Source organism: Sminthopsis crassicaudata, chromosome 1 (genome assembly GCF_048593235.1).
Source record: "Sminthopsis crassicaudata isolate SCR6 chromosome 1, ASM4859323v1, whole genome shotgun sequence".
NCBI classification, from domain to species: domain Eukaryota; kingdom Metazoa; phylum Chordata; class Mammalia; order Dasyuromorphia; family Dasyuridae; genus Sminthopsis; species Sminthopsis crassicaudata.
This window is the reverse complement of record NC_133617.1, coordinates 392,575,121-392,588,666: the sequence shown is the minus strand read 5'-3', so window position 1 is coordinate 392,588,666 and position 13,546 is coordinate 392,575,121. Positions and strand designations below refer to the sequence as shown.

The following is a 13,546-nucleotide window of genomic DNA, read 5'->3' as shown; positions in this document are numbered from 1 at the left end:
CAATTGCTGGGAGATGGAAAGTAAGAATAAGGAGGACTGATTCTTTTGGATAGCAAGAGGGTTTTCTGGACAAGAGGGTAAGACGTAAGGATATTTTGATGAGTTCACCTTGTGTCCGCGGAGCAAGCAGAACAAGATTGTTTGTAGCCTTAAGTCCGTACAGGAGTGAGCACCTTCCCTCTCCCTTTATCAGTGGCACACAAATTAGCAAGATAATTAGTCACTTTTGTAGCCTATGACCCCACAACACAACTGTCCTGGCCAACACATTCTTGAGCCCCTGTAGCTCTGGCCCTTCAACTCACTGACTCTTCCTAATATGGCTTAGGCTGTCGGACAGTAGGGCAGTCTAAAAGACTCGAATCTCGGATTCTACGGGGTCAAATTTTTGGCAGCTGTGGTTTGATAGTGAAGTCTGGGCTTCCCCCTAAAAACCGTTCACAATCTAGGAGTGAAGGTGACTGCGCTTGGGAGACTAGGTAGCCAGTCCTGCACAGCTCGAGAAGCCAGAGTCTCGAAGCACCAGAGACTCAAATTCCGACATTCAGTCTCAATGGAATCTCCGAGGCAGCATTTCCCCGAAGCCGGATTTCAGCACCAACAAGGAGGTTGGGGAAAGGAGACGGTAGAAAGGTAGAACACAGGACTCAGGAAGCAGTCGCCACTAAAGCAACAGGTGGTTGGGGTCTGTCAGAACTGCGGGAGAATCCCACCATTGCCGGCGGTTTTTTTTTTCCACGGCTCTTTCTGGACAATGCGTCTGAATTATTAAAAAACAAAATAAAACAAAAAATCCCCCCCCCACACACACACACAAACTGCAAAACGAGAAGTGTGAAATCTGATTTAAAAACTCAGGTGTAGTAAATTGTAGGATGCAACAATGAAGCATTTATTAAAGCATCTACTAGTTGCCAGATAACTGTGTCACACGCTGGATATGCAACTATAAAAGAAGAAATCCACAACCTTTCCTCCCTGATCCTGCCAGTTCATTGCAGTTCGTTTTCTCGAAATATCACTTTTTGTGCCGTGGGCCGCCCGTACCTCTCCTTTCCTACCTTTAATGTTTGTGGTCTCTCTCCAAACCCAGTGTGGAAAGGGAAAAAAAGAAAAAGAAAAGAAAAGAAAAACAACAAACAAAAATTTCTCTCACCTACATTTAAGCATCCCAAAGCAAAGCACCTAGCTCTGCCAGGCCTGGGGCGATGGATGCCGCAGTCAGCACTAACTAATTTTGGTGTTAGGGAAAGGGCCCATCTGAGAGGTTTCTAGGTAATCTCTCTGCTCAACCTGTAGGGTGTGAACGATTTCCCACAGCGCGAGAGAGTCTAGGACCGGAACCGACAAGAGAAAGAAGTTACCCTGCTTGTTTTCCAACGAAAGGGGTAATTCCCCTTACCCCAGAGCCCACCAGCCCGGGCGGAATCGCAGACCTCGAGGGCCAGTCCCACACCGCGAGAGTCTCAGGGTACAATTGTTTACCCCGCACCCTTCAATCCACGTCTGCTATTTTACTGGGAGGGCTGTGTGCTAGGCGTCAAAAACTGGCACTGCGACTGACTGAGGCGATGGCAGCACATAAGTGAGTTTGGAGGCTGCCTGGAGAACATATAAAGGCAGTACTCTTAGAAAAATTTGCAACTACTCCAATGCCTCTGGCGTTGAGGCCTGGACAGGGACTCCTAGTCCTATACTTACCCCCCCCCACCCCATTTACTGAAGGCGCGGAAAATCCGCAAAGCGAATCAGTAACGTGTATGTGTATGTGTGTTGTGGCAGAGGGAAGCTAGTTAAGTTTCTCACTGTAAGTCTCAGTCTCACTTCTCTCAGGGGAGAAACGTTTTAATTTTTAAAGGTGTCTTGACCTGCCAAAGGTACCGCTCCCTAAGGTCTAGAAGATAAGCGGATCTAGAGGAGTGAATTCCAAAATGCAGCCCCAGCCATTCCAGCTCCTTCTCTCTCCCCAAATCAGGAACGTAGAGAAGTCCCTAAGACCTAAGTTGGAAAATAGTATGTTAGAAATGGCCAAACTTCGCGGAAGGCTACAGCTAGAATTAACTATCCGAGATTGCTTTAAAAAATTATTTTAAAGTTGTATTTAATATATTTATTATTATTATTACTATTTTTAGAAACAGTGAAGTTCTTTCAACGGAATCTGGAAGAAATTCCTCAGTTTCTCCCAGGGTAGCAATTTTTGCTAGGTTTATGGTGAAGTTCGTGCCCATGCTGTTTATTCATTTATTTTTAAGCTAAGATTTGGGGAGGGAAAGTAAAGAAAGGACTGCTGCTTCTGCTAGAAGCAATCCTTGACAACTTAAGCTTTACTCTTGTTTGAAGGTTCATCTTATACTATCAATTGTCATTGATTTTTACCATCATCATCATCACCACCAATCATCAATTATCCTATTCATATATATAGCACTTTACCGTTTAGCAAGTGCTTATTTCAACTCCCCAAAAGGAATGTGTCTTTTCTTAGAGAACAGCACTTTTCCAATAAGTTGATTTTCCTTTTTCCCGCCTCTTGCCTCCCTCGCCCCTACCACTGGCGTTTAAAAATATCTTTGCCTCTGAACTATCCTCCCCCCCCACACACACATACGCACTATTTATAGCAAATATAATCCTCCAGAATTTCTCTCGAAATGAATGTCTATGTCTATGAACAGAAAAGACCCCAGGGGGAGTGAAGGGAGTAACAGGCTCACCCCTTGAAAGACTAGCTGGGATTTTCTTCGGCCCTCTTCTCCAATCTGCACAAGATCTTCAAGTAGTATGTAGTAAAAGTGTAAGCAGTACAATAAGGAAGAGTCATTCTGGCAAGACCTGTCACGGACTGGCCAAATGGGGATTCAGCAACTCAAGGCCCCCGCCGCCACCACCAGCAAAAAAAAAACAAGCAGGCAAGCAAGCAAATCCACCGCAACAGCCACAAGTCAGTCCAATTCTTTCTCCCGTCTTCCCTCTGTCCTTCACTCTAAAGACATTCAGTTATTGGGGGATGGGTGCTTACCTACACTGATTCAGGGTGCCGGACTCCTTGACCTATAAGATTCTAGTGGCCTCCAGACCTTCGATTTTAAATTCATCAACTCACCTCTCAGCCCCCCATTTTTGTCCTGCATGCATAAGCTCTCTTAAATCGTCTGGGGGCGAGAAGAGCTTGAAAGTTGCTTATTCTCTTCCCCACATCTTCCCACAAGGGGGATTTAAAAGCCAAACCAAACAAATCCGGACTAGCCACCTAGACTCCGTCCTGCTCTAGCTCCGCTTTGAGGTTTTCCTTCCTCCGAGATTCCTCTCTGCACCAGTCATTCCTTAGACCCCCGGAATTTACAGATCTCTCCATCTTCTTCCCCGTAGACCTCCCTTTTCTTTCCTTATATGTTTCTGCAGCAGGTAGCGTTTCCCCTGAAACCTCGCTTCCTAGCCCTGGAACCCCTGAGCCCTGCAGAAGCTCTGGATGGATCCCCCCAGCCTGAATGGGTGGGATAAAGACGGAGAGGGAATTATTGATTTTATTTTTTTGTTCTATTTGTCTTTTTTTGCTCTTCTCGCACACGCCTATCCTACGTAACTCAGAGCAAGAAAATAGTGCCATTATCTCCCGCGCGGTCTGCAAAGTTATAGACAGAAACCCCCGAAAAGTAAAACTTCTCTTCAACCCGATTCCTTCCTCCGGTCGGTTCTGAAGTGTGGTTTTACAGACCAAGGGTGGTTTGGGTGCAGTGAATTTTAAGAAAAAGTCCGTAAACTGGGGCGGATGGCTAAGGCTCTTTTTGCGGCTAACTGGGGCTGCAGAATAAATGAATCAATGAATAAATCCAAAATAAATAGGTAAATAGATACATAAATAAATAAAAAGAGATCTTCGCGTCCGTCCCGCAAAGGGGCTAAAAGTCCAGTCTTATCCTCAGTCTGGTTAAGCTTCTTAGGGAAGCTCTTTCAGCTTTGGTTCGGCGGCTTCTAGATAATCCACATCCTAAATCGCTTTAAGTTCTTTTTGGGCCTGGACCTCAGTTTCCTTATCTGGAAAATAAGGGAGTTAGCTTAGATGGCTTCTAAAGCCCCTTCCTGCTCTACTTGTAATGATCACAGGATTTTTGTAAAAGATTGTAAGTGCAGTTAAAGAGACGTACAGGTGATCCTACGAAAAATCCTCTAATTTTGACTCTTCCAAATCTTCCCACTGACGTCTAATTTCCCTCCACCCATCCCAAGAAAAAGGAATATTGCATCTTGTATGCATTTTTTTTTTTTTAAAGAAAAACTTGGTACCTTCTCAACTTAAGTAGTCTCTCTTAAAAAGTAGCTTAGGGAAGCGCGAATGCGTACACATATCCATACATACACATCCATACCCACTCATCTCTCACGTGGCTGAAAAGAGAAGGCAGGGGCGGGGGTGTCTCTGAGTGAAATGGGAAAGGGACCGCTCTTACTTTAAGACTTGGGTAGGTGGGTAAAACCAGACTGCTTATGCAAATGATCCCATCGCCCCGAGGGCCAATTGGGAGCCGAGGAGGGGGCGTGGTTCCCCGCCCGCTGCTTAAAGAAACTTGTTGCAGGGTGCGCGAAGTGGGGATTGCGCTTTGAAACAGTTTCAGTGTAGGCTGTGGCTGCTGCTGTGGAGCTCGGGGATCCTGGTGACCGAGAGCGGTGGCGGCGGAGGTAGCAGCCCCAACTCCACAATTCAGGAGAGGACACGGGGGAGGGGTGCTGGTGGTCTTCGGCGCAGCCTGGGGGGACTGTCGCGGTCGCCACAGCTGCCGGGCACATCTGCCATCCATCTGGGGGGGCGGCCCGTAGGCTAAGGAGCTGCCGGTGGCGCGAGTTCTGCTGCTGCCAGAAGCACAGGGAGCAGCCCCCAGGGCTGGGGAAGGGAGCTCTGCCCGGCGCGCCCCAGTGGGGTCCGCGGCTCGAGCCTCATTGAGCAGGAGAGGAGAAAGGAGAACGAGCTGCAGACACAGCCCTGCCCTCCCGGACACGGTCTTTGCAGACCCAGACGTTGCTCCTGACGCCGAGTTGGCTCCAATGCGCCCGCCGAAGTGATTTTTTTTTAACCCCTTTAGTCTAAAAGTGCAGGATCTGTTTGTTTTACTTTGCTTTTTCTTTTTGCTCATCTGCCCCGCCGTTCTCTTCCTCTCGCGTCCCAAATGCTCAACATGACCGAAGAGCACGAGAAGACCCTGGAGCCGCCTTGCAGCCCTTCGGGTACTACCAGCTCCATGTCGCACGTGGAGGACTCGGACTCAGACACGCCGCTGTCCCCGGCGGGCTCCGAGGGTCTGGGCTGCTCGTCTGGGGCCGGCCCGCGGCAGGCCGGCGGGGGCGCGGCGCTGGGCTCCAAGGTGGACCCGGGAGAAGTGGACGACCGCTTCCCTGCGTGCATCCGCGACGCGGTCTCACAGGTGCTCAAGGGCTACGACTGGAGTCTGGTGCCCATGCCCGTGCGCGGCAACGGCTCCCTCAAGGCCAAGCCTCACGTCAAGCGGCCCATGAACGCCTTCATGGTGTGGGCCCAGGCCGCTCGCAGGAAGCTGGCGGACCAGTACCCGCATCTGCACAATGCCGAGCTCAGCAAGACCCTGGGAAAACTGTGGCGGTGAGTGACTTCGGGGGAAACGGGGACGGAGCCGCGGACTCCCCCCAGCCGCAGCAGGGGGGAAAGGCGGGCGTGCGGAGGCTGAAGCACACGCCTAGCCAAAGTCTGCCCGGAGCAGAAGTGTAGCTAGAAATGCAGTTTAAAAAATGCTTGTGGCGTTATTGCTGCGCGAGAACCTCCGTGCTACACGGAGGGAGAGGCAGAGAGAGAAGTCTCCGACCCATGCAGAGATAGAATCTCGGGGTTTCTGCTGGAATCTGCGTTAGAGCTAGACGGGCGCTTAGAGATCACCGCTAGACTGATTGCTCCCTTTTACAGAAGGGAGAAGGAGCCCCTAAGAAACTGCCTGCACAAAGTCACGTATCTAGTAAAACCGCCTTGGGGGAGCCTTGATGGGAGAAGCCCCCAAACCCTCCCTCCTTGGTAGTTTTATAGTTACTGACGAGGATTAAAAGGGGCTGTGAATTTCCCTCCCTCTGGAGGATCTGAAAAGTTTGTCCTTTTTATCCTTCAGCCTACCAAAAAATGTTAACTAGATTCCCCGAAGGATAAGTAGGTGATAGATCTGGGAGCCCAAAGGCGGACGCACTTGATTCCCTGGCCCTGGAAGGGCGGCTTTGTGGCGTTCCTGCCCACAAAGCTTTCAGGGGGCCCCGGTGCTGAAAGGCTAAAAGGACGGTGACCTTTCCATATACGACATTGGTCTTCTCCCCCCCCCCCTCCCCGTGCTAGAGTACTTGTTAGACTTGCATAATTAAGGAGGCTTGGGAGAGGGGATGTTAGGGTGTGTGCTCTCTGTGAGTAACGGAAAGCATCTTTCTTTTAAGTGGTCCAAAAGAGACAGCAAAAAACAACAACAATAACAACAAACCCTTTATGTCTATCCTCAGGTTCTGAAGAGTTGAGTTTTCATGAGCTTCATGGGGAAAGGGGCCAGTGGGAGGGGTGAATTTAAAGGGCCATCTTTAAGCCTGGGTCGAGCAAGTAGAGTTCAAGAGATCTAGAACAGCAAAGGGACCCAGAGACGGTGCCAGAGAGTCATCCCTTGTAGGGACTTTTTTTGGATAAGACCACCCCACCTAGAGAACTCTGCTGGGGTGAGGATTTGGCTCCAACGGTTCTATTAACCTAGAGTTTGGACCTTTATTTTGAACAGAAGGGATACTGTGGTTGAAATCCAAAGAGGAGGAGGAGGGTAGGGGTGTGGGGGGTGGTTAGGGAACTGTTCCAAGAACCAGAGTTCCCTGCTCCCCTGGACAATTTATAGGGTTGGTCTGAGTGGAAAAATACCCTCTGGCAAGACCTGAAGCAGTTCTGTGTTCTTTGGGGGTCTGAGTATATTTTGACAACATCTCCAGGTATCCAAACGCCCTGATCCCCAGAGAAGCCTCCAGGGCTAAATCTGGTAACTCTCTGAATACATATTCAGGGCGATACAGCACAAAAACCTCTTCAGTAAATTTGAAGCTAAATTTGGGGGATTGATTTATTACATTTCCCACCAAACCACCAAACAGACTGGCTTTGTTTCATATGATTTCTAGCACAGTTCCAATTAAATTACATTAAATTAAACTCAAATTTATTAAGCGTCTACTTATGTACAAATCACTAGGTTGGGTGCTAGAGAAACAAAGACACAAGTGAGCCACTGGGGATATACTCAGATATCCCAAGTAAATACGACTTCTCTACTATTACACAGACTGATTAAGTTGTGTGCATCTTCAGTTCCCCGAGATAGATCTGAAACTCCTGAAGCAGTTTAGTCTTAAGGAGAAAGTTTTTGCTCTCCTTTGGGAAGCTCTGGAGTTTTCTGTGTGATCTACCTAAATCTGTCTTTCAGCGGGCACAGCCCAGATTGTGGACCTAGTCTTTCTAGATTTATTTGTATTTTAGAAATTAGTTCTCATCAATATTTCAAGCTTATTTATTTATTTTTTTGGTCTTTCTCAACATTTACCTACATCAATAGAAATGAATGAACCAAGGTGGAAGAGAAGCAAATATTTTGGAAAGAGGCCTTGCTAAGAGAATTACTGGTCTTTCATTTAACTCATAAGAATGAGGCTGAGTTGCTGTCTTTCTCCTTTTTGAATCAGAACTTAAAGATAATTGACATTGTCACTTCTGATTGTTATTTCTGCTTGTCTTCAAGCTTTTATATTTGGGGCATATTTAATTTTAGATTTTTAAAGTAATTGTCAGGAGTTTGGGTTTGAAAAAATATTCAGGTTTCCAATTCCGTGTCGCAGGAAAAGGGTTTTAAAAAGCAGAGCAATTGTAGTGGGCATCAGACAATGTGTTTGGGGAAGGTTGTCACTGCTTTCTATCCAGCCTTCTGTAGGGTCTGTTCTGCTTTGAATGTATTGTATGCATATTGTATGTAGGTATTTAGGATATCATGCATTTTACTTCTTTGACAGCCACTCAGTGAATCCCAGCATCTCTGGCTTTGAAAAGAGGCAATTGGTCTGATTCCTAATACTGCTCAGTTTCAAAGTTGATATACATTTCAACAAGCTTCACATTTATAAGTTGAGGATAAGTTTCTAGAAAGCATTGAATTGCCTAATTTACTCTTGTAAAATTTCTAATTGATAACTGATCACAGTCACCTTAATATTTTTGGCCTAATTCAGCCAACTCCACCAATTCTATTAGTTCCAGTGCATCAAATCCCAGGAAGTAATAAGTTTTTGTCTCACCGCATAATGCCTTGATCCCATTTGCTCAAAGTAAAGATATTCTCCTGGGATCACCACTAGTTTTAGTGAGACTGTTTAGAAAACACATATACAGGAAAAAATAAGATGAAACATTTGAGTGATTATTTCATTGCTTATTTTTTTAAAAGCAAATCAACAAAAAACACAAATCAAGATGAAATAGGAAACTTCAGTAGGCTCTCCCCAGTTCTCATTTTTACTGTGGTGAATGGCTGAATTTATAGCCAGTAGAGGAAAGTACTACATAAAGACATTTCTATTTGGAAATCCCAAGATTTAGAAGATCTTTGTATGACAGACAATATCACACAGGGAAGACATGTATTTAGATCTTACTTATGGCGGATCCAGGATGACCTTAACTCCTAGTAAAATAGATTTTAATAAAGTTAAAAGGAAAAGTATGCAAATAGCATTATTTGGGAAACATATGCATATGCTTATCTGACTGGTATTGTCCAACTCTTATTATCTTCCCCATTTAACTTGAATTTTTGTTTTTGTTTTTCTTTTTATAGCTTACTGAGTGAAAATGAGAAACGCCCTTTTGTAGAGGAAGCTGAGAGGCTAAGAGTACAACATAAGAAGGATCACCCGGATTATAAGTACCAACCTCGGAGAAGGAAAAGTGTAAAAACTGGCCAGAGTGACTCAGATTCAGGAGCTGAGCTTGGCCACCATCCAGGGAATCCCATGTATAAGGCTGATTCAGGCCTAGGAGGTCTGGGAGATTCCCACCATCATAATGATCATACAGGTAGGAGACCAGGAAATTCACCCAGAGCTGCTGAGCCCTGAAGAAATCTGAGCCAGGATGTATATCCTCCAGCAGAGGCCCTTTGTAAACTAGAAAGGGAGGGAAGGGAAATTCCAATACGATCTAATATAATAAATAGCAATGCTAAGCCTCAGTAATTTGCTCCCTGCATAAAGAATCTAGGATGGGAAACAGAATAGGACTAATCAGGGCTCCTGATTGAGGTTAATTCTTAAATTGTGCCTTTCAAGATGGACTGAAGTTAGTCCGAAAGGCATTCATAATGGATCCAATCACAACCATTCCTGATGCTAAAGGAGAGCTCAGAATTGGCAACCTTTAAGTGTTGACAGATTCCAATAGAATTGCTAACATCCTGTAACTTCAGACTGTTTGTTCTTTCTAGTTTAAATCCTGTCTGAAGGATTTGATTCTTCTTTTTATATTTGTATTGTTAAGATATACAGAGAAAACACATATACAGAGAAAACTCACACACACACATACACCAGCACACTCCACAGAAATTTCCAATAGTGTACAGGCAGCAAATATTTACTGAGTCCCTATATGCAAAGAACATATGAGAAAAGATGTAATTGTTTTTAGTTAAATAAAAAATCCAGACTCTTTCTTATGATTAATAAAGAATGGAATTTATCCTAATTAGGAATTAAGTTTATAGTTTATTTCTGTGAACTTTAAAGAAAAGCATTTCAAAGACATTAAGTCAATTATAAATTTAGAACCAGAAGAGACCCGAGGGACCATCTAAGTCCTTATTTTACATATAAGAAGAAGGAGACCCAGAGAAGTTGAGATTTATAAGCAAATGGCCTAATAAGAATTTTATTAACTTATTAATTAAGGCCAGAGCCAGGATTTAAGCCTCTATTATAAAATATGCAGCATTCTTTTCATTGCGTTTTTAATATATTTGTTTAAAAATTTTTTGATGGCAAAATAAAAAATCTACCATTTTCCCTCCTCGCCTCCATTAAAACATGATTTCTGAAATTTATTCCTTTTTTAGGGCAGACACACGGACCACCTACTCCACCCACCACACCTAAAACTGACCTACATCATGGGAACAAGCAAGAGCTGAAACATGAGGGGCGCCGCCTAGTGGACAGTGGCCGCCAGAACATTGACTTCAGCAACGTGGACATCTCAGAGCTGAGCAGTGAAGTGATCAATAACATGGAAACCTTTGATGTCCATGAGTTTGACCAGTACCTGCCCCTCAATGGCCACTCGGCCATTCCCGCTGACCCCGGGCAGAACTCCACGGCAGGCTCATACGGAGCTTCGTATTCCCATTCGGCCCCTGGGAGTGGTGGACCCCAAGTGTGGACTCACAAGAGCCCCTCCTCGGCTGCTTCCTCATCCCCCAACGAGCCGGGCCAGCAGAGGCCACACATTAAAACGGAGCAGCTGAGCCCCAGTCACTACAGCGACCAGTCCCACGGCTCCCCCACCCACTCCGACTACGGGTCCTACAGCGCCCAGGCCTGCGTGACCACAGCCTCCACGGCCACGGCTGCCAGCTCCTTCTCCAGCTCCCAGTGTGATTACACTGATCTGCAGAGCTCCAACTACTACAACCCCTACTCTGGCTACCCCTCTAGCATTTACCAGTACCCATACTTCCATTCCTCCCGCCGGCCTTACGCCACCCCCATCCTCAACGGCCTATCCATCCCCCCGGCCCACAGCCCCACCAGTAACTGGGACCAGCCTGTCTATACGACCCTGACGAGGCCTTAGAGGAAATGCCATCGGGATGGAAAAAGGGAACTTTACAGAGGAAAAGTTAAAAACAAAAAACAAAAAACCAACAACCAAGAAATCCCAAACAAAAAAGGAAAAAAGAAATCTTTGAGGTCTTCTAAACTATATGCACTATGAAGGAAAGGTCGAGGAATTCCATGCCAGTTTTTGAAGTGCCTGCTGAAGTCTGCGGGGAACACTAACTTTTTTTTTTTTTTTTTTTTGACTGCATGTCCCTTTGCTTCTAAATCTCCAAGCATCTTTAAATGGACAGAGTTCTATTTTCTTGTTTTTTTTGTTTGTTTTGTTTTTTTAGATGACTGATAATTCCTTTTAAATAAATGAAGGCCAACCATTTGACTCCTCTGTGAGGACTGACAGGAACATGCTAATTTTGCGTTGCATTGAGTGCAAAATACAAACAAATCAGAAGGAAGTGGTACAAGACTTTAAGGGTCTACTGCAATCGGAGGTACGGACCAACCTTGAGAATAAGAACTTATTGGGACCAATGAATAAAATTCCAACAATTCCTTTTTTTTTTTTTTTTTTTTTTTTCCAAAAATAATTTTGTGGAAATCCCTCGGAGCAGCTCTGGGGACCAACCATCTCAGTGTCGGGGGTGTTTGCTTTAGTCAGAGTTCTTCTAAACAAGGTTTGGCTGTAATTAACATTTTTGGGGGGAGCTTAAAAGTGTTTGATTTTTTGAAATCTGTTAAATATGTATTTATGTTCTGTATTATTTTGTCTTTAATTAATGAAGTAATTTGTGCAAAAAAAAAGTAGAATTAAAAAAAATTAAAGACTGGAGACTTAAATAGTGGCGATGGGACAATAAAAATGGTGTTATGAGTCTATTTTAACCACTGCAGCAGTAGTGTCAAAAGGAGTGGAGTGAAGTCTAGATTATGTAGACGTCATGGAAGTAAAATTGACATCTGGATGGGAGTCAGCAAGGGGATGGGAGTGGTGTGGGAAGGAAGTTCACTCAGACGGCTGCAAAAATGACTAATTAAATTCAGTAGTACGGTGAGGGGACAGGTCAAGAAAAGGGTATTGCTTTTGGGGAGGGCCCTTTGTTTTAATTTGGTCATGATGCCACTCACTTTTCAAAGTGTTTAACGAGATTGGAAAGCAAAGGCATCTCTGGATTTGGTAAATGTAAGTACTGCAGCATGTGGCTAGAAATGAGGAATTTAATGAGCAGTTCTCCCACGAGGGCTGGAGATACACTTTAATTTGGGCTTTTAGGGACCAGATGTCACCTGTCGAACTGTGAAACTAAAACCTTCTCCACTAAATTTTTGTAGGTACTTAGTTTTAGACTAATATTTCATTGATATGCTTCTATTTCTTCCATTGTATGCTGAGCATATAATAACCACCTACTTTATGGTAATGTGTGCCTTTAAAACTTTGTAAATCTAAATACATTTGAGAGGTTATCTTCTTTTTACTTTTTCTACTTTTCCTACTTTTTTCTAAGATTATTTTTTTGCCTATTTCCTTCTGGGGGGAAAATGATCACAAACTCATTTTTATGCAATCTATTTTTCTGTGTAAAGTTTGGAAAGACATTAGCTGTTACTTACCTGCTCTGTTTCACTAGTTTCTGACCAAGCAATGCTAACTTTTGTACAGATCAATTTGATAAAATTAAAAAAAAATGCTTTTTATCTATCATGTGCTGTCTTTTTGTTGGTGGTAGTTTTTACAGTCCTGCGCAATGAAAAGGAGGATTGGGATTTATGATAAGAAATCCTGTTTTTAAAGGGACTTTTGCCCTCAGAAATGCCCTCAGAAAAGAATTATTCAGAATATGCCCTTTGCCAAAGGGCTTTACAAGCTTTCGTTCTTTAATCATTACAATACCACATAGAAGCAGTTGGGAGACAGACTGACAGATTTTATCTTCATCTTTCCAAAGAGGAAGCAGAACATTAGAGGGACTAAGGGACTTGCCCAAACTCTCAACAGTGAGCAAGGTGCCCAGCCAGGATTAGAAATCATGATATATATTAGTATAATATAATCTTTTTTTCCGGGTTCTAACAACCATCTTGCCAAATAGCATCCCCTCCAAATTGGGACCTCTTCTGGAATTAGGAATGAATTTATCTTAAGCCATTTCTGTTTTCTGAAGCTAATAAGGAATTCTGGAGGCTCCTTCCAGGATTCCTTTGGGAACTGCTCAGATTCAAAAGGTGAATGGCACTCAGAAGCAACATTCTTTCACCCCTCAAATGCCAAATGCAATCTTTGCATGGAGTGAAAAAGTCTCTCTATAAGGCTCTGGGCAGCTGTGCCATTTCTTAGGCTGATTCCTGTAGATAGAAAGACTTTTTGGTCTTTGTGAGTTTGTGGCTGCCATTGCTGTTTTAAATAAAGTTTTCTCTGGCCAAATTATGGGAGCTTGTGTGTAGTGTTGCTGTGTAGAATATGTTCTTGATAACAATAACAGCAAAGAAGCTGAATACGGCTAACCAACCAGGCTGCAGATGACCTCCATCCCAAATGAAATTTGCTATTTGGCAAATTGGCTTCTTGCCTCGGCCTCATGGAAAGTGGCTGCCCCTAGGCCTCCTCCTCCGGTTCACATTTACAAAAAGTTCTGGCAATATGACATTATTATGTTCTAAGCCAACGTTTCTCTCTTTGGGAGGAGACTTGGTC

General features: G+C 44.3%; 1 protein-coding gene across 1 annotated transcript; it reads left to right on the top strand.

Moving 5' to 3' along the window:
- Window positions 1-4,572: 4,572 nt before the first annotated feature.
- On the top strand, window positions 4,573-12,556 carry SOX8 (SRY-box transcription factor 8). The gene is made up of 3 exons (XM_074279710.1): window positions 4,573-5,614; window positions 8,862-9,100; window positions 10,134-12,556. The coding sequence occupies exons 1-3, from the start codon at window positions 5,166-5,168 to the stop codon at window positions 10,868-10,870; spliced, it is 1,425 nt and encodes a 474-aa protein (XP_074135811.1). The 5' UTR covers window positions 4,573-5,165; the 3' UTR covers window positions 10,871-12,556.
- Window positions 12,557-13,546: the final 990 nt, after the last annotated feature.

Excerpts from the sequence above, each read along its gene's own strand:
- SOX8 (XM_074279710.1), top strand. The coding sequence starts at position 5,166 with ATGCTCAACATGACCGAAGAGCACGAGAAGACCCTGGAGCCGCCTTGC. Across the intron at positions 5,615-8,861 it reads ACCCTGGGAAAACTGTGGCG|CTTACTGAGTGAAAATGAGA; the intron begins GTGAGTGACTTC and ends TTCTTTTTATAG. Across the intron at positions 9,101-10,133 it reads CCATCATAATGATCATACAG|GGCAGACACACGGACCACCT; the intron begins GTAGGAGACCAG and ends TTCCTTTTTTAG.